At 36.6% G+C, this 21494-nt stretch overlaps 2 protein-coding genes across 3 annotated transcripts in view; both read left to right on the top strand.

Moving 5' to 3' along the window:
* Nucleotides 1-2861, top strand: part of LOC138703526 (fatty acid synthase-like) — a 75255-nt gene extending 72394 nt beyond the window's left edge. For both annotated transcript variants that reach the window (XM_069831451.1, XM_069831450.1), the window contains exon 31: nucleotides 2051-2861. In XM_069831451.1, the coding sequence (XP_069687552.1) occupies nucleotides 2051-2602 (552 nt within the window). In that variant the 3' untranslated portion in view covers nucleotides 2603-2861. The remainder of the gene's footprint in view (nucleotides 1-2050) is intronic.
* A 1256-nt stretch (nucleotides 2862-4117) lies between these two features.
* The window catches only part of Rhp (GTP-Rho-binding protein rhophilin), a 287147-nt gene continuing 269770 nt past the window's right edge, over nucleotides 4118-21494 (top strand). Inside the window, exon 1 of the mRNA XM_069831455.1 lies at nucleotides 4118-4463. Within this exon, the coding sequence (XP_069687556.1) occupies nucleotides 4383-4463 (81 nt within the window). The 5' untranslated portion in view covers nucleotides 4118-4382. The remainder of the gene's footprint in view (nucleotides 4464-21494) is intronic.

Here is a 21494-nt window from a genome sequence, read left to right as displayed (position 1 = left end):
TATGGGGCGGATGTTGATGACCTAAAAATCTACTTAAAATGATCATTAAAATGCCCTTAAACTAATAAAAAATGACATAAAATTAAAAGAAAATGACATTTAAATATTATTCAAAGTACTCGCACCACAACTTCTTAAAAATTAATCACCTTGTTTCAATGACTGCCCTGCAAATGCCGGAGAAAGGAGGCAACTACAAATAACGTTATTCAAAATTGCATTATTTATGATCAAACAATAACCATGACCAGCAAATAACCTGTTTGAAGTTCCACAACCCGCTAACTATTCTACAATTTCATATTGTGAAATAGAAAAATGTCTAGTATATTGTTCGCTTTTTGTTTTATATTGTTGCACTAAATTCGGAAGCGGCAGGGTAGGTCTACCCTTATTCACTATATGTAATTTCTCTCCTAGTGGGCGAGAAGAGAATGGCTTTTGCAAAAGATCTTTTACATTTGCAAATGCTATTATCATTAAATAAGTAATTTAAATTGTTCACCTGCGCTGGCACACAACTATGAACCCTAGTAAAACCTAAACACAGTAAATTCACTCACACAAACAGTAAACACACATGTCAAACACAATATTTTGTAACGCTACAATTGACAAGTTGAGCTGCCTGTATACAGGATGACCTGCGAGCTTGAGAGAAGCAAGTATCCCCACCATGCCACCTTGCGCACATAGAGAATTATAGCAGTAACTCTCAGCAGGGGATGTTCTTTTGTACGGACAGGACAACCAGACCAGAACTCATCCCACTTCGTCAGGCAGAGCGTACGTTATAAAACGAAAGCCGTTCTGGGGATGGTTTGCACATTCAACCAGCAGGCATTAAAAATATTTAAATGGTAATGAATTAAAATTAGTCTTGAACTATATACGTCAACTTCCAATGAGATTACCACGCATTTAAATTGTGATAAATTAAAATTATTGTTGCATTATATAAAACAACTTAAAATAAAAAATGAGATTACCGAATTTATAGGGTGTCCAGCGCACACCTTGAACATCCGCAATATACGCCCCTGATTATTAGTACTTGTAGTATTTTTCATATAGGCCTACCCTCCAAAGAAGCGCATAATGATTTATCAGATTGAATGAAATGTTTAACCACCACATGCAGACCACACATGGTTTTTGATTTAACATATGCATATGAGTATAATGGTTGAACATTAAACTGAAAACAGTTGACAACACATTCTCTCTGCTATCTGATCTGTTTACAACAACGGTCTGGGTTTATTAGATTCAAATGTAACAGGATTGCCAAAGTCTAATTGCTGACCAGCTGAACAAGTATGCCTAATTTGGTTACTTCATCTCCGGCTGAAATCGTAAATCGACTGTACAAAAATAACTATAAGCTCAATAATATTGCTGGACTTATAATCCTGTAGACCTGGGTTCGAGCCTTGATGTACCCTCTATTTATAACTTGTGTTGAGCAAACCTGTAGTCTAGGTAACACAGAGTTTTTCTTCGGGAGCTCTGGTTTCCCTGTGTCATCCCAGGATATCTCCATCATTATCTTATCTCTTCGTGAGTGTAGCATAGACCAGCCTCCTATGGCGCACCTGGGTAATGACTTTGTCGGTAAATTAGTAACACAACCATAGTGAATGATGAACGATCAAGTATCCAGCATTGGTAAATAATAAATGATAATAATAATAATGATATCAATATTATAAAACTGACAAATTCTGTAAATAATTGGTATTCATAATGTTTCAAATTGTCAGATTGGCAACACTTAGCCTATAACCAGTTTTTCCCCATCATTCCCATTGATCTCGTGCAGTCAGCACACTTGGTCCACAAAGCAGCGAACTAAGGAACTTCTAGTGAGGATACACCTTGCATCATATTAAGAGTTAAACCTTCATAATCTGAATTACGGTACTGTACTGTCGTCATTGTAGTGTTGCATGAATCATTGTACTACAGCTGTCACTGTAGTGATGTTTGAATCACTGTATATTTGTCTCTTTAGTGCTTTTTAAATTATGAGTATTCTCTTTTTTTGCAGTGTATACAGCAGGCCCAGGCAAAGGGCCCATATAACTTGGTGGGTGTGTCATGGGGCGGCGTCCTTACATTGATGCTGGCTAAAGAGTTGGAATCCCGAGGAGAGGAGACCAGAGTAATGCTGCTGGATGGGGCACCGGAGACAATGGTGGCCATGCTGCAGCCTCTGGGAGAAGGTGAGAAGTTGCAGATGAACCTGCTGTGCCGGCTACTGCAGGGAACTCACCTGCAGGAGGAGCTGCGAGCCCTGCCTGACTGGGACACCCGACTCACCCATGCCCTGCAAGACGCACCTCCTGAAGATATTTCTCGCGCGAAAGTGGCACTCACTGCCCTGAAGGATCGCGTGGAAGCAGTCCTGCAGCATCAGCACCCTGGCACACTGCTGGATGGCGACGTGCTTCTAGTGCGCCCCTCAGGGGTCGTTAAGGACAGCTGTGGGCTGACGCAATTCTTCAAGAAAACCGTCCGTGTCTGCTTTGTGGATGCCAAGCACCACACCATCCCCAGTCATGTGGACACCGGCAACCTCATTAACAGCTTTGTTGTCTAACTAATGTTATTGTGACAGTAAATAAAAGCAATGGTTATTTCAAGCATTGAACACTTTTTCATTACTATTTCCAGCCCTATAAGAAATGTCTTGAAATAATTCAACTTCACTATTGAATACAGAATATGACGTGCATCAATAGTCTGCTGTTTACCATGCTTAAATATGTCCTGACCCAGGTCAAACTTGGCTGAGGAAAATGGATTTTTGATGAAAAGAGTCCCAAGACAAAATTTAAAATGACAAAAGGTCAGTTCCTCCAAAGCCAGTCCCAAGCCCGAATGCAAAAAGAATTTGGATTAAATTATATGCTGTAAATGGTGATGTTAAGTAAAAAATTAAGTGAAATGCTGAAAGAGACTCAAAGATAGGTATGAAAATACGTATTCATTACGTTTTTATAACGGTTAGCACCTTAAAACGACGTGAATTGTGTGAAACTGCTTTATAGAATGGTTCCCAGAGGTAAAAAAAAAATACAATTTACAGCTTTTCTTAGTGTACCATTGTTTTTGTTTTAATTTGTTCAAATTTAGAGTAATGTTTTTTTCATTTCTAGATAGTTTTCAGATTGAAAATGTACCTTATGCCAGTCTGTTCTGATATTTAATATTATAAATATATTCAATGGGACATGGGCTAAGGAAAGAGGGGTTTCTGTAACACCTCCACCATTATCTTTTAGGGCATATTCATAGACATTCTTAGCACGGGCTTCCGGTGGATGATCAGCGAACTAACATTTTTGGTATTCATAAATCAGTGTTAGCGATATATGATACAATATGATATGAATCCTGTAGAAATAATCAGTCGATAGCCGGGCTAGTTTAGCACGCTCGTAGCACGGGCTAGTTTAGCACGCTCGTAGCGCGGGCTAGTTTAGCACGCTCGTAGCGCGGGTTAGCGAAATGTGTATGCATAGCACCCTAAGTCTAACTCATTAAAAAAAAGTTGTTGTTTTCTAATGCCAGGAGTTTGACAATAAAGTTATTTGAACTCTTGCACTCCAATATTTTTCAAAGATATTATCATGGCCAGCCACTGAAGCACAGATTTTGAGGTGTTCCGAATTCATTTCTTGGTTTGAGTTGCACAATGGACAGTTAGGGGACTGATATATTCCAATTCTATGCAAGTGTTTGGCCAAACAATCATGGCCTGTTGCCAATCTAAATGCAGCAAAAAAAAAAGTAACTTGCTGTTTGTACCATGCAGACTGGTGTCAGTTTTAGAATAAAACAGAGTGAGAAATAAAAAAAATGATAAAATTAATTCCGAAAGTCTATCAATTTAGGGAGCAGTCTTCCTTTTGCTGAGCGATTATCACAATACGCGAACTGAATAGGTAGTAAATAAAAAACGCCGAGCTACCACCACTGTTAGTACTATAGGAGACGAGTTAATGCGTTAAGGACTTGTGTTGCAAGAGTGTAGTTAATGATTGCGAATAAATTCCATCGTAATTTGTAATACAATTCTACGGCTTCAGGGAATTTACGGAACTCACCGTGGCACCTAGTTCTCGCGCAGCATCACGTCATTAGGCAGCTTGGGCAGCTGTCTCTGCGCATGTGCAACAGTAGTCGCCTCTGTTGGTAGAAGTCGGAAGCGTTGTCGTGTTGTTTTGTTTGTTGCTTGAGGCCGTGGCACGAGTGTAAAGCGATTGGGGAGTGAGATAGGCGTTTCTTGGACTCGTGCCGTGATTGTGTGTGTTTAGTGCTTTCGCGGGTTTTTTATACGCAGGAAAGAGTGAGATGAGGTTAACAATGTCTCAACAATGAATGCGACAGAAAAGCTGACATCGACGAAGAATAAGGATGACCTGAACAAGAAGGATACTAATTTCGCCATCATCAGGGTAAGTTTGTTTGTAATACTCTACCAAGCATGTCATGCGAGGTATTTTGTAAGTGAAGACAATTATTCACGCTGAACAACGACCGTTCAGCGAATGTTTCCAGCTGACACTTCCGTCACACAGTTTCCCAGATTTTGTTTTGAGAATAATCGGTTTCTCACTATCAGTTCAGGGTGACTAGCGTCGAAAACATTATCTAACCGACGTGGTATTTGTTTAAGTTCATTGGCGTTATCAGTTTATAAAGGCAAGATTACAATATGGGAGATATATGTAGTGTATCTTTATGAATCATTAAAGACAATAAAATGCCATGGTAAGCGTTTCCATAAAAGTACCATATAGTATGCATTATTGAGATCAAGTTAAACAGTCCCCGGAATAATCCATCGAGTATATTAGTTTAGCCCTGTTTCCCTACTGTCAGACTGAAAGTAGCATCATGTCTGCTATTCCGATCCGTTTTCTCTGTTTCAACTCTCAGTAATTATGCCGCCGTCATCTGTTACCCTTCTATTTCCAGTGATGCCTCAAACCATATACGAGAACAAAGTAAATTGACAGTTGAATCCCTTACCGATAATTGTTTCACAATCCATTTACGCTACTAAGATTATTATTAAAAATATTGTCTGATATAATTCAAAATATTAATAAACAACGGGTATTGGAGTTGCAGGAACTCGAACAAATTAGGAGAAATTCTGCCTGACAGGAGTTCTCAAAACTCACGTTGAAGCAGAAAGTTAGCCCTTCTATTGTATAACAATTGTTGCCAAGAGTAATGGGTATTATACTGTTGTCAAGGTCTCTTTTAACGTACTGCATTGTAGATAACAATGTGGAATGTTATTAACGTTACATAAGGCCTGTCCGAATCATTTCCATGTTCCGTTTCGGAAGGGGATATACTGGCCTCCCATCTGTTCAGTGGAGGGCAGGGCATTGGGCGATGCTTGCTGTCTGCGTCGCAGGTTTGTCGGAAGGAAGAACACGCTCGAACAAAACACTCTACACAATAATATGGCAGTTCACATAATATTACATCTGATGACTGAGGCATATCGTACCGTGACATTTACATTAAAATTCTTTGAGATAATATCGATTTTTCTTTTTGTGTTAACAAAGAAGTGATAGCCTACCTAGATTTTCGCGGAGACGCGTTTTCAGCACATCTTATACCGTATCAGAGAAGAATTTTTCGACATGTTAGTCCTACTTCTATAATTCAACTCTCATAAGAAATAATTATTACATGGTTTTTGTTCACGTTGACGGGAGAGGAGGGTGCTGGGCTTACAACTTAGGTCTACTAATGTTGTACATAACGATTATAGTTTCTTCTTTAATATTTTATAATTTGAGCGCTGCACCTACAAGAGTCGGCCAACACTGCCACTAATTTTATTATTATGGATAATATTTTTATCGACAATTCAAATTTCAGTTTCCCTCCCCTCCCCTAGAGAAAATACTCAATTTGCCTGATGTTAAGTATCTACAACACATTTCAAAGGTACAAAATCGGCATTTGTGTTTGAAATGTTAAAATGGGTTTGCGTTTATAATGAGAGTCTACGTATATGGTATATAATATTGACAGTAACTAGCAGTATTATGAAAACAGACTATTAAAAGGAAATTTGTGAAACCGTATAGGCTACTATGATAGGTTTCTTTTACTAATGATTACTGATTCTTTAAGGAAGAGCCATTCTGAATTATTGGTTTGGTGTTCTTTCGAGCTCCGAAATTATTTGGCAAGAAGTTATATAGGCATATTGTCTGAAAATACATATCCTACTTGTCGCCAGAAAAGTAAAATTTTCATAGGAAAATGCAGTCCTTTTATTTTGTTCTATTTCTGTAACAGTCAGGGTTAGGTTAATCTAAGGGAGAAATACAGTATAATTTTTGTTGCATTTTCGTAACTGCTAAAGATACATTTATTTTGAAAATCAATTCTTTAACCCCAAATTTGTTGTTTCCAAATATTGATTGAAGGCATGATAATTTCTATTATAGAAACTTTTTGAAGACTTATCGGCCATATAATTTCTGTTACCACATGATCGTGGTATAATAGGCCTACGTCGCAGCTAAGCCATTTAATGTTTTCGATATTGATTAAGTAAAATGAAACATTACGAGCTTAGTTATACGTTTATTCACAAGCATGGAAATTTACTTAGGAAGAAGAATTGCGAAAAATGTCATCAGAGACATTATGCCCTAATACACTTTTGTAAGGGTTTTTTTTTTAGCTCTCTGGTAAGCATAGAAACATAGGCCTATAATCAAATCTATTCCTTTTCTCCTTGCTTTGCCTTGACCCGAACAGACTTTATAGACTTTTGTCGGGTTAATCTTCTTTTCTGTGGCTGCTATTTTTTTTTTTTTTTTTTTTTAGAAATATGTCTTTCAGTTATTTAGTCTTTTGCCGCTGGTGTTACTTCCTGCACAAATACTGCATCGTTCATTGAAAGCGACCTATCTGTTGAAGGAAATGTCAAATGGTAGTTATTTTTCTGGTCTTGAATCTAATGGAATATAATCTGCATCATTGTCTTCTCCTCCCGAATCAAAACCATCACATTGTTCTTCTAAAGCATCTAAACTACCATTATCATCAAGGAATTTGGACATGTTGCTTATAAAAATACTCCAATTTTATGCAACTCTGGCTTTCAGGTAGGCCTATAGCTCTCAGTGAAGCAGACTTGAATAATTTCAATTGTTCCGGGGCCGAGTATCGATCCCGGGATCTTTGGCTTAGCGCACCAACGCTCTACCGACTGAGCTACTCACGAACTACACCCGACACCGTCTCATTTTTTCCTTTATATCCACACACCTCAAGTGGGCTGGCAGGACGCCAGAAACCCAACTTTTGAGTGCACACAAACTCTGTGTGACTTGAATTGTGGTTTTATGTTAACGTATATAGTAACGTATATACCGGTATTATCAAATCTGACTTGCAGATATAGCTTCCTGTGAAGCAGACTTGAATAATTTAAAGGGAAAAATTGTTCCAATTTTATTTGGCAGCCAACCAACATTGAACGAAAAGGGTGGTCTGTTTATACGACACTATATCCAGTAACGTAAGAAAAACTTTGGTCTAGACGTCGTATAATTTTTGCACAAAGGTTCACAGAAATTACAGCTCGTAGCACCAATCGCGCTATTGTCGAGAACTTTTTACGTAATATTACAAAGCAAGGTATTTAGAATAGAACTATGAAGTACCATGTTACGAAGTGCTCACGGAAAGAATAGAAGAAAAGGTCATGTACGAATTTGGAGGCAGCCAAAACCGCTTTTTCGGTGCCATAGATGCTGAAAATGTATAGGTAGTCCGGAAAATCGGAAACTAGCATCACAATATTTTCTCCGTATATTTCGTATAAAGAGAATGTAAAAGTCAATGGGCCTTCTCTTCTCCAAAATGTACTATCAGGAGGGCACGAAATGGACCTTTCCAGGAACCGGACTGCTTCGCTGTTACTACCGTGAACATATTGGTGTGGATGACGACAACGGAATTAATGACTATTGTGATGATGTTTATTAGGCTACTATGAAATATCCTCTATAATAATAATAATAATAATAATAATAATGGAGATGAGTAGGCCTACGTGTCCACACCTGTGGATTAACGGTCAGCGCGTCTGGCTGCGAAACCAGGTGGCCCGGGTTCGAATCCCGGTCGGGGCAAGTTACCTGGTTGAGGTTTTTTCCGGGGTTTTCCCTCAACCCAATACGAGCAAATGCTGGGTAACTTTCTGTGCTGGACCCCGGACTCATTTCACCGGCATTATCACCTTCATATCATTCAGACGCTAAATAACCTAGATGTTGATACAGCGTCGTAAAATAACCCAATAAAATAAAAAAGTAGGCCTACGTCAAGGATGTCCTTTATCACCTATCCTGTTCAACATTTACTTGGAGGATTTAGTAAAGAACTGTTTTCAGAACATGAGAGGAGTGATAGTAGGAGGAAGAAGAATAAAGTGCATAAGATTTGCTGATGATATGGCGTTGTTAGCAGAAGAGGAAATGATACTAAAGGGTATTCTACTGGAGCAAAATGACAGCTGTGAGCAGTATGGAATGAAGATATGCAAATAAGACGAAGAGCATTTATTTATTTATTTATTTATTCTGGTGTAGTTAAGGCCATCAGGCCTTCTCTTCCACACCACCAGAAATACAAATGCAATAACAGAAATAAAAGGGGGGGACACTATAAACAAAGTAAAGTCACACAAAAATATACGCAGGTTGCAGTCACACAAACTTTAAATGAGTGATTAAGTATAGTTAATTGTATCCTAACTAATTAACTAACATAAACGAGAAACTTGCGATTTTAATCTAGAGTAAAAAACACAAATCAACACTTCTAGCAATACCTAAAAAGCATTAAACAAGACAAAATTTTCCAATTTAATTTTGAATTGTGATAAAGTCCGGCAGTCCCTGACGTCGTTAGGTAACGAATTCCAGGGACGTGATATCGTCATAGGAAGAAAAATACAGAAGATAAACTTGCGAATTCTAAATGAAGCAGTAAAGGATTTTGTGCGAGATCGTGCGTATTTGCTTGGTTTCCGCACAAAACCAATCCGCGGAAAGTCTAAAATTCCACATTCAGTATTCCCAAAAACCACAATAACATAACAATTTCCCTCTTCTTACCGCTTAAGTGACATATTGATTTTACTGCTTTAGGCTTTTAACATATTATTTTTAGAGACGTTCAATATAGTAATAATTATTAATTGGAAACTTACCACTGCAATTTCACCTAAATTGCACTGTTAATTATTGTTTTTAAATATATGCAAAAATTAAGTAAACTCTAAATCATTACATTACCTTGCTGTTTGTTTTAAGTTCGCATTTATAGACTGGGGGAAAAAAGACAGACGTATATAACGGCCTGCTGGAGTATAGTAAACACAGAAAACATTTTAAAGCAACAATGTTGAAGATAGATATTTTTGTTTTGCAAATTTGCCGTCATTGAACAGAAACCAAGATGGAGATTTCATTGCAACTAATTAGAAATTCCTCTTTCAGGTATGTAATAAACGATCTTCGCACAAAATAATGTACGATACACGAGCGGTATGTTTTCTTTCAATTCTCGGAAATTAAAGAAGCTCAACTACGTTTCGCTTTTTCAAACTTTTCCTCGAACATGAAAACTTCAACATACCGCTCTTGTAACGCATATTACTATTGTACTCAATTTCTCGTTTTATCGCTGATCAAAAAACTACAATAATATAGGCTATATATATATATATAACATGCTTTTAAACATAATTACTTATTTTGACAGGATTTGCACACATTTCACATTTATCGTGATTGCAAAAATGCCTCTGCCATTGACTAATAAAAATGCTACTCAGTTGACAAGGCCGTCGCGCCACAAATTGACCTGACCGGGATATGATGTCGGGCCTCATCTATTCGGTTAACGGTGAATGTCTGCTTTCTTCCATATGAGTCGAGTAGTCTTTTCCCGCATTCCACAGCAGCTCGCGGTGTAGCCGTGAACTCTGTCTCCCATCTGACCCACTTGCGCGCGCCGATCCCATAGCCACGAAATATGGTGAAAGTTTGCGTTCCCAGCCTCTCTTCACACATCGACACAGGGTGTTCATTCTTAGGATATTATGCGACCGTGTTGGCATGAGGAAATGGCTGTTAACTTCATTTTATGTGCGTTATTAGCAGTGGCATAGCATGAAATTTTGAGCAGGGGAAGCTAACTCAAATTCTCTTCCATGTACATATTGGAAAAATATAGTCTTAAAGTAAATAGTCAGTCAGGAGTCCGAAGATTGGTTGGAACGTAGTAAAATATGATTTCATGGTTTACACATATCTCTAACAAATAGACACGTATACGTATAATTTAACACTAGCTCACTCTCTGTCATATTTAGAGAAATCACAATATTAACGGTCAATAAATACAGTGTTAGTAATTAATTACGTAAGTATGCGTCTGTCTTGGTTGTGTCCTTTTTTAGGTTATTTTACGATGCTTTATCAATAGCTTAGGTTATTTAGCATCTGAATGAGATGAAGGTGATAATGCCGGTGAAATGAGTCCGGGGTCCAGCACCGAAAGTTACCCAGCATTTGCTCATATTGGGTTGAGGGAAAACCCCGGAAAAAACCTCAACCAGCTAACTTGCCCCGACCGGGAATCGAACCCGGGCCACCTGGTTTCGCGGTCAGACGCGCTAGCCGTTACTCCACAGGTGTGGACGGTTGTGTCCTTCATTGATAGCAAGGGAGCCGGTCGTTTGTTTTTTAAATCGCACTTTTGTTCATAAGTCAGTTTTGATAATGGAATTGTCCTAAAATTTCAAGTAAATTAGTGTCAGCAACAGTTATTTCACTCATTATTTATTATATCAGCCACAATGCACACTAACACTTCAACAAAACACAACGCACGAAAGGGATAACTCGGAAACTAAATGTTTTTCAATGTTAAAGCTAGCTTGTATGACTTGAGGCTTTCCCGGCGTTTGATGTAGAATAAATCTTCTCGGGTTCTCAGCCAGGTGAGTTGGAGATTAGCTTCCAAGCTTTCGACGGCTAGCTTCTTGCGAGCCTTGCGACCAGGGTAGTTTTGTTAGAAAGAGATGGAAAATCTGCGGGTAGGGTTACACAGAAGAATGAGGGGATTGCAAGCTGGTGTGTGCGGGCTTCTTGTTTACTGCTGCATCACAAATCATCCTGAGCTACCGCATCACAATATTTAACGCGTAAATATAAGTTATATTAAAATTAATAAATAATTTTGTTCATAAACTGCAGGTTTGTTATGAAATTATTATTAACTGGGGAAGCTGAGCTTTTTAGCTTACATTGACGCTACGCCACTGGTTATTAGTCTTTCATTTTATGTGCATTGTTGTTTGTTGTTTAGTCAACTGTCCGAAGACAGGTTTGAACTCTTAAGTAACACCAATAAGACATCACTTATGAGGCAACTAGGCCAGAAGATAATGGGGTAGGGTGACCAGTTCCTTTCCCCCTCCAATGCATACATCGCCGATTAGCTACATATTCCACCAGTCAGACTTCAGATGCATACAAACAATTGTTCTTCCTCTGACACTTATCCTCAAGTGAGATGTACTGCCTAATAATAGATATACACATTAGCCAGAACCTCTTATTAGTCTTAAATTACAATTCAACCTTAGAATCTAATACTATTATTATTATTATTATTATTATTATTATTATTATTATTATTATTATAACTATTTCTTACCAATGTTTATTATTGTCACACTAACATTAGTTATCCAATTTTCATTATTTACTTTCATGTTGTTTTATGATCTAGATATTAATGTAATAACTATGTAAGCAAATGTATTTAATTAGAATTAGAGTCTGGCTGGGCGGAAGAGAAGGCCTACTGGCCTTAGCTCTGCCAGATTAAATAAATAAATTATTATTATTATTATTATTATTATTATTATTATTATTATTAATGTGGCGTCATCATAAAATATTATAACTGTATGCAGTTGCAAGGCTACGAAACCGTCTAATATTAAAACCGACATTAGAAAATCGCTGTTAAATTAATTCTGTTTGTACGGTTTTGTTGGGATATTAACACAATTTATGTTAACTACAGTAGAGCGTCTCGTTTAGGCATAGTGAAAACGTAAACAAAGTGCAGGTAACGTGTGGGGGAGGACGAGCCGTACGATAAACACGAGGGATGCACAAGGTTTTAGTTACAACATTTCTGTAGTGCTTGGGAAAAGTGACATAAGTCAGTTTCCACAAATCTTTTTTGATAATTTATTGACAACTTACGGAACATCTGCTCGCTTGGAAAAAGAGACATAAGTATTTCTCCCATTACAATAAATTCATACAGAAAAAAATCAAATCGACATAAACCAGTGTAAGTTGTCAATAAATTATCAAAAAAGGTTTGTGGAAACTGACGTATGTCACTTTTCCCAGGCACTGCAGATTTATGGCGGAGCATTAATTTAAATTATATTTAAAAAACACACAAAACAAAAGAACACAAATTGCATAATGTTATCATTTTAACAAACAAGCAATTGTAGCGTTGAATTAATTCAATATAACAAATCAATTTTTGCTACTTATATGATGTTGCTCTCAAGCAGCATTTTTTTACGGTCATGAATTTCATTTTCTGTATGATAACATACTCGTAATACACCGTCTTCTGTTGTCGAATTAACAAAACTACAGTATATTCGTCTGAAGTGACAACACTATTTCCTAAACATAATTATCCCTTCTCAAAGTTAAATTTATTCAGATACAGCACAGTAATTATTTCAACGTTACAATTGCTTGTTTGTTAAAATGTGTATATGATAACGTTATGAACTTTGTGTTCTTTTGTTTTGTGTGTTTTTGGAAAATGTAATTTCAATTAATGCTCCGCGATAAATGTTGTAACTAAAACCTTGTGCATCCCTCGTGTTTATCGTACGGCTCGTCCTCCCCTCACACTTTACCTGCAGTTTCTTTGCGTTTTCACTATGCCTAAACGAGACGCTCTATTGTAGTTTACTAGGTTACGAAATTGTACTGATACTAAAACTGACATACAGTACATAAATGACTTTTAATTTGATTCTATACTCGTTCTATTTACAACTAGCCGTACCCGTGCGCTCCGCTGCACCCGTTAGAAATAAATATAAAGTAATTACATAATTAAAATAGGACATTTGATCCAGGGAACATTCGTGTTTGATAGAAGGCTAAGTCGTTTAATATGTTACTTAATTTAAATTGTATTAAAAAATTAAAATGCGATCATTTGATTCAGAGACCACTCATTTGGTGCAATGACAATTCCTTTAACATACGAGTATTTCTTAATTGTTATTACATGCAACCACAGTTTAATGAAGATTGACATATCTTTTAGTTTTAATGTTTATACTTTATATTACTTGCTATATGTTTCTATTGAATTATGGTAATAACTTAATTTTAACCCTTGTTTTCTGCATCTTCAGTAAATGGCGCTTGGCCCATTATAGTTCTGAACCCTTAAAATAACTGAAATAGTGATACAGCATAAACAGTGATATGTAATTATATTTCTTTCTTTCGAAAATGTAAGAATTCACGATCTCCTATGTACCATTGCCATGGAATGAATAAATGTGTTTTTTCTTCCTACTCAAAAATTTTATATTTTGCACATAGGAGTTACTGCAGGAACAACAACGCTATAATCTGAGGCGGCGGTGAAAATGTATAGTATTGTTATTTTAAAAGTCTTGTATATCCTTAAATGCAGCTGGCTACGGACTGGAAGGTCCGGGGTTCGATCCCAGGTGGTGACAGGATTTTTTCTCTTTGCCAAACTTTCAGAACGGCCCCGAGGTTCACTCAGCCTCCTATAAAATTGAGTACCGGGTATTTCCCGGGGGTAAAAGGCGGTCAGAGCGTGGTGCCGACCACACCACCTCATTCTAGTGCCGAGGTCATGGAAAGCATGGGGCTCTACCTCCATGCCCCCCAAGTGCCTTCATGGCATGTTACGGGGATACCTTTACCTTTACCTTTTGTATATCCTTAAATATCAGTCCAATCAAAATTTTGCATAGAATAAAACTTATCGGAAATCATTGTTAAAGAAACTTTTGTTATGTAACATTTTTCACAAAAAGCAATAATAAGCGAGATATTTCGATTTATTTAATTCATGTCCCCTTATAACCCCCCTTTTAAATAACGTATTTTGAATGCCATATAGCCTAAAATCTAAGTTACAACGAACTTAATTTATATTACAATTTTCATCGAAATCCATTCAGGCATTATCGCGTGAAAAGGTAACAAACATCCAGACAGACAGACAGATATACAAACAAAAATTATAAAAAAGCGATTTTCGGTTTCAGGATAGTTAATTATACATGTTAACACCAATTATTTTTGGAAAATCGAAAATTACCAGAACAATTTTGGCTACAGATTTATTATTAGTATAGATAATATAGCCTATTATTGAACCGTAGAGTCGGTCTTATGTGACATCAACACAATTTATGTTATAACTGTATGTTGTATGAAGGATACGAAACAGTGATGAAACTAAAACTGACATGAAGAAATCGCAGTAAGTTCACTTTATGAATTACAGCAGAACCTCAGATTCAATCTTGTTATAATGTGATTGCTGGGATACGAGATCGTAATTTACGTAAGGCGTAAGCAAATCGCTCTTAAGTTCGTTATTTTTATATGCTTTAATCAATATTATAAATTGAACCTAATAGAGTCAGTCTTGTTATGTGACGTTACACAAGCTATGTTTACCATATTTTATTTCTAGGATTACGAGATCGTACTTTCGTTTTAAGTTTCATACGAAGTTCTGTTGGCCGCGACGTCTTGTGTAGGGATTGGTGATTTGATTGTGATTGAAAAATCAATAGGACACTTGTGACGGACGAGGTCGCAGTTGGATTTTTCTCGGGGTTCTCCCATTTCGTCATGTTAGGCATCTTCTGTACATCATTTCGTCAACATCTCTCCATTTCGTCATGTGCATTGTGCATTGTTATTATTATTAATTATATTATTATTATTAATTATTAGTATTAATTATTATTAATTTATTATTGATTGCATTTTTATTAGCTGTGTTTATTATTAATTGTCATTATTGAGTGTAATTAGTTACCACTGCCACCGGGTATATACCCATTTGCAGTGTGAATAAATACTGTACATTACGGTTCGGATAAAGTAACTGTGTCAGGATAGGCATCTTTGGTCCTTGCGTTTTGTTTACAAACATTAATTAGGGCTATACTGTCCATTCACTGATGTTTTAGCTAGAGGGTAGGGAGCGCATGGACCTAGGATGCTTATTCTGATACAGCTCCTTTGTCCGAGCCGTAGTCATCATTCCATAGCATTCCCCGAACGCGGCTGGCGACGCACGGAGGGGGCTGGCCTAGGGACGAGTGGGATGGCTTGCTCGAAACCTAGGTATACTGGGGACAGAACATCTAGAAGCTTGGAGACGGTTACTTTTACTGTCCGGCCACCCCCTCCTCTCGCACTAGCAGGTATACGGTACCATTCAGCTGCAAAACATTTTGTGAAAGACGTTATTGTATTGTGAGAGCGCAGCTGGATCAGTGAAAGTAGATAGTCAACGTTTTCAGTTTGTAGTGCAACGAACAATTCTGCTGTGTGTGGGTTCTTCTGTAGTGACGTCACTGAAGCCTCTAGTTGTTCTGTCCCCGGTATACGTAGCGAATCTTAGGCTCGATTGTATAAAACTCCCTGACTAAAGATCAACTTTGATCGTAGATCGAAAAGTGAACCGAGTTCAGACACTTCTTCTATTGTATAAAACTTTTCTGCGATTAAATTACCTTGGTTCAAATGCAATCTAAGTTCACGTGAAAAGGATTTGGCAACATCGCATAAACAGGTGAAATACGTGATGCGCGAACCATGTTATACAGGCTTGTTCAGTGTTGCCAATCTAGCGACTTTAACTCTTTTTCAACAACAATTTCTTTTAACTTTTATATTGCTTAAATAGGGATTTAGTGACCTTTTTATCACCCCATAGTGACAAAATTTAATCTTTCTTTGTTGATAATGAGAAATCTAGCGACTTTACAACTACTTTTTGGCGACTTTCCGTACACTCTGTTGGAGACACTGGTTTTTTGTGCAATGTAAATAATGGCAGACAATAAGAAGAAGGTTGACTTCTCCGAGTTGTTATCATGTTATGGTGTTTGATACTGCTAAATATAATAAAGCTTTATAAAACGACAATTTTCGTTTAGTAATACAGTTAATTGAAAATGTATGAATGTACCTATCATATCCATTAATAATTAATGACTTTTATAAGCATAATATAATTATAGGTTATGTTATTTGATACTGCTGAACACGATAGAGCCTTATAAAATATAAGATTGTTTGTGTATTAAGACAAGAAATTGAAAGGAATATATATATAAATGTATCTAACATATCTATTAATATTAATAATAATGGATATTTTATTTGCACAATCTGTCACTCGTATATTTCAAACAGAAAAGAAATAACTGAACTTGGATCATCTAACTTAATCGGAGAAATTTCTTCAGTCAAAGTTGACTTTAGTTTGAGACAAATTAATCTCAGATTAGACTTTATACAACACAAAATTCCAAGTTCAGCTGAAACAAGGATCAATTTAACTTCTGATCTAAGATTAAATGGTTTATACAATTGGGCATTAGTGTAGCAGCCGGTGTGGGTTTGGGAATGCGCCTGGCTTGAGGTTAGCGCAATAGATCGTAAAAGGTCGCAATGCTGGGTCATAGTGCTCCCTTCCCGAAAATTTAATTCCATTATATTCCTAACTTGCGTCAATATTATATCATTTTCTTCTATCATTAGGGTTCCCTTCTGTGTGCATTGTGCAGTATAGCAAATTAAAGCGTATTACGTCATATTTACTAATCAGCGATGGATGCTATGGAGAGGGGAAGTAATGGCCAACCTTCTCCTTTTATCTCCTGGCTTGGTTGTCTTATGACGTCATGAGTAATGTCTTATTGTTGTCATTTACGAGGTCTAGACCTGTCTTCGAACAGTTGACTAACATCATCGTTTTAGGTACACAGTAAATTATTTATTTCATTTATGAATGTCTTTTGAATGACAGTTAAGAAAAAGCTCTGTGAACAGTAATATCACAATCTAGTACATAATTATAGTCACGAAACTCAATACGTAGGGAATATGCATCCAATGACAGTTGAACTTTAGTTGCTAGCCATTAGGATCGCTACTATCGCACAGTTTATTGTTTCTATAGTAAGTATAGTAGTTACTGTCAGTTGCTAACCGCTTGGAGCATTATATCGCGAGAAATGCAAAAAATCACCTCAAGCTTCGTGAATGTATGTACTAGACTGTGGTAATATGGTAAAATAACTGAAGCTCTATGAAACATGTATGTGTCACCTCCGTGATATCTGTTTGTGTGAGCTTGACAACGTTTCAACACAGTAGCTGGATTATTCCTGTCATCTGTATCTAGCAGTGCGCCTGTCGTTAGTTACTCTGCATATAGCATTTCACGATCTTGCGCACATAAACTAAACACGGAAAGTAGGATACACTTCAGCAGTAAAAGTTTATACGATCATTAATTTATTACCTACGTTTAATAACATTATCAAAACCAATAACTTGCTAGTAAATTGAGATGTTAAGCAGTTATTATTCTGAAAGTAATTGGTGACTCAATAATAATAATAATAATAATAATAATAATAATAATAATAATAATAATACATTTTATATAGTCATCTTAGTCGATTTCGCAGTCATTGCAGTGCAGATTTACAATCACTCGTTCAATAACTGCGTCACGATATACTTACGTCAACTCTGCAGCTGGAAGTTGAGCTCTAACAATCTGTTCGTTAGCTCTCACTTTTTACGATACAATTCCTTGCAGTAAAGTTTGCACACATCCTAGAAAGTATGTAGCTCTTTCTGAACTTGGATCTTAATTTGCAGGTGAATAAGTGTTTTTCTTGTTGTTAACTATCTTCTAAAGACTGAGGGATTCCATAATGCTCCGTTACAATGTTCACAACATTGTAGGAGACGCCATTATTTATGAACAGCTATTCTAATTGCTTGCGCTGACTACCTGGTTGTTTTTTTTTCCGACGTGAATGTCGGGTAATAACATGAATACTCGGACTCATCTCGTCAAATATCATCTTACTGTCATTAATTCCATTTTCGCCAGGTAATCTAGTAGTTGATATAGCTTCGTTAAATAGCCAACTAAGAAGACATTCTTCTAGCAATCGTAAACAAAACTTATAATAACAAAAAAATAATGGCTAACAATATGAACTTAGGATCTAGTTATCATTCATGTGTACATTTGAAGATTTTCTAACAATTGTAGACAAAACTGAATTTGACAGTCTGTAGAATCAGTCATTATATATTTGGAGATATTTCAACAATCGCAAACAAAACTTAAATCATAGGTAGGAAGTTCGTACCAAAACAGTAGATTTCAGTTGAGTACCGGTTTAGCGAGGAGTAGACTATAGACATCACCCGTGTCTCGCCTTCCCACTCTCTACAGATGATACGATACACAGTAGAAATGAACAAAACTAACTGTTCGCCATGGATGAATATATATATATATATAATTATATATTTATCTATGCTGTCGCTCTCGCTCGCTGTGTTCGCTGCATTTGTCTTTCGAGTCTCGTCTCGTCTCGTCTCGTCATTCTCGTGCGCTTCGAGTCTCGCTCGTCATTCTCGAATAGCATTTAGTCGGCGTCAACGAGCTAGATACTAGTATCTAACTCGTTGGTCGGTGTGGAAAGATTTCGTAACTTTGAATAACATACATCATTGAAATAAGTAACATAAATGTTTAAATGAGACAAAAAACAAAACAGAATAATATCTTAGTTATCAAAATATTCTGGTCCTATTATATGATATTAGCTATGGTTAATATATTAAAAAAAAGTTCTCAAATAAATTTGCGTTTCTAAGAAATATAAAACATGATATTAATATATTTTTACTTGAGATTGCACACTTGATCTTAAACGTATGAAAAGAAATAGCCTTTTAATAATGTCCTAGTAATTAAAGACTGGAGAACGGATTACACTGAAAGGTAGATATGATGTTTCAAATAGGCTATTTGATTGTTTATACATATATAAGAGTTGCCAATGTAGATAAAAGTTCAGTCAGGTATAAACATCTGTGGCGATTGAAGATGCTAGACTTCGGGATTTCGGGAAATGATCAATATCGAGTCACGGAAGTCTTTACGCCAAGGACGCGACGTAATACAACATTGTCGTGCGGGTTTTCGGCTTTGCGGGCGCTGTTAGTCTCGCTTTCTCGATCGTTGTTCATCTCTAATACACAGTATGTTCACATAAACAACGCATTCTGTGGAGCATTCTGTGGAGCTGTTCGAGTCGCGAATAGTTTTAAGAATATTGTTAATTTATAATAATATTTTAGGCTCTGAACAAAGTTAATATTATGCATTATTCCAAAAAGTAAACTAATCTGTTATTAGCAAAGTAGCCAACGATTTCCTGAGTCTTAAACGGAAAGTTGTGAGTAGAATCCGGCCCAGTTTCATTGGTAAGTTTCCATTCATTACATTATAAACATGCATGTAGATAATCATGGGCACCATGAATGTAGAGGGGAGAGGGAACATGCGTCCTTGGTTACGCGCTGCTTCTGCCACACGTGCTTCAAATGCTATGTTTTTCTTTTTGTTGTTGTTAATTGTGAATACAAAGTGTTATGCTCTTTTTACTCTTTGTTAGAAAAAGTATTGTGATGCTCCAACAAATCGATTTCCAGATTTTTGCGGAATACGAGTTTCAGCTTCTCTGATCCGTGGTCTGTCTGTAGACGACACGGATTTCTTCCAACTATTAGATAGATTTTGTTCTTATTTAGTAACTACGAGGCAATTTGCCTGGGAGTGATATAATATAGCAAATATAGTAAATAACTAATAGGCATTTATTTGAAATAAAAATATCAATTAATTATAAATCGATTGAAAATACTTTTTTTTTTGTGTGATTACATCAGATGAGAGAAATGAAATGAAATGCCCTCCTTGTCCCCAAACCCGCGTGTTTCGAAGAAATTAATAATAATAATAATAATAATAATAATAAATCATGTACGGTACGATTTGGGCCTTTTACCTGTTTCGTATCCATAGCAATTTAAAATTGGTCTTTCCAACGTTTTCTAGGGCGTCGGATTCATCGTCTCTCTTGCGTTTTATAGTGAAGCAGTTAATATGGAATGCACATTTCCCCTCCCCTCGCATATGTGGTACTTAAGAGGTTATGTCCATTTTCGGCTTTTCCCCTTCAAAATTTTCTAGAGTTCCTTCAATGGAGCAGCCGGAGTGAGAAGTGGCCAACAGGCTTGGTGCTCACATATTTAGTTTCTTTCAGCCCCGAACCCCTTGCAAGGACGCGTTTTGCGTACCTTTTAATTTTCTCCTCCCACTTCACCTCTTTCAATTCAATTCAATTCAATATGGAATGCAAGTTGGTTCAATCCTGGATATGTGGTGAAATGTTGTATTCTTATATTCTCTGATTGTTTCTGTGATATTTGGCATGCTTAATTATTGTTAAATATCTTCGTTTCACTTGTGATCTATTAAACTGTACTATCCTGCTATTGACGTTAACCTCATTTCAGCAGCTTCAACTCTCTTCATGTAGACCTAAGTTGTTGTGCACCAAATATCATATTCATAGGTTAATGCTGGAATTTATATTATCTTACTTTATATAATTTTAAAATCGCATCGGTCCTACCTTTCTGCATTAGTGTTGCTATTATCGCGCCTAATAGTTGTTGGAATTTAGAGAGTTTTATGTCTACAACATTAATTTGTTCACAGGGCTAACGGCTTCGAAGCTGGGTACCTGGTTCTAATGAAGTGCACTGGTAGCAATCTAAAACATGGGGGCATGAGATAGTTACTCTGCCTGCCATTAAAAATTCACTTCACTAAATCCCCAAGGTAAAAAAAAAAAATAATTTGTTCATACGATATCATAGAGTCTGAGAAATTGAAACAGTTCAGTTGCTCCTCAATTTCATTATCGATAATTATTCTTCGTCGTTGTTCCTGCAATAATTCCTATGTGCAAAATATGAAAATTTTCAGTAGGAAGAGAAAACACATATATTCTTCTATGGCAATAGTGCATAGGAGATTGTGGATTCTTACATTTTCGAAAGAAAGAAATAGAATTACATATAGGAGATTTTATTATTTGCTGTATCACTATTTAAGTTATTTAATAAAGCAAAAATCTGAAAATCGACAAATATGTCACATAGGACTTTTTACCGAAACAACGACGTTTTGTT

The sequence above is a fragment of the Periplaneta americana genome, chromosome 7 (assembly GCF_040183065.1).
Source record: "Periplaneta americana isolate PAMFEO1 chromosome 7, P.americana_PAMFEO1_priV1, whole genome shotgun sequence".
Lineage (NCBI taxonomy): Eukaryota > Metazoa > Arthropoda > Insecta > Blattodea > Blattidae > Periplaneta > Periplaneta americana.
Note: the sequence above shows the minus strand (reverse complement) of the source record. Positions and strands in the feature narration are given on the sequence as shown.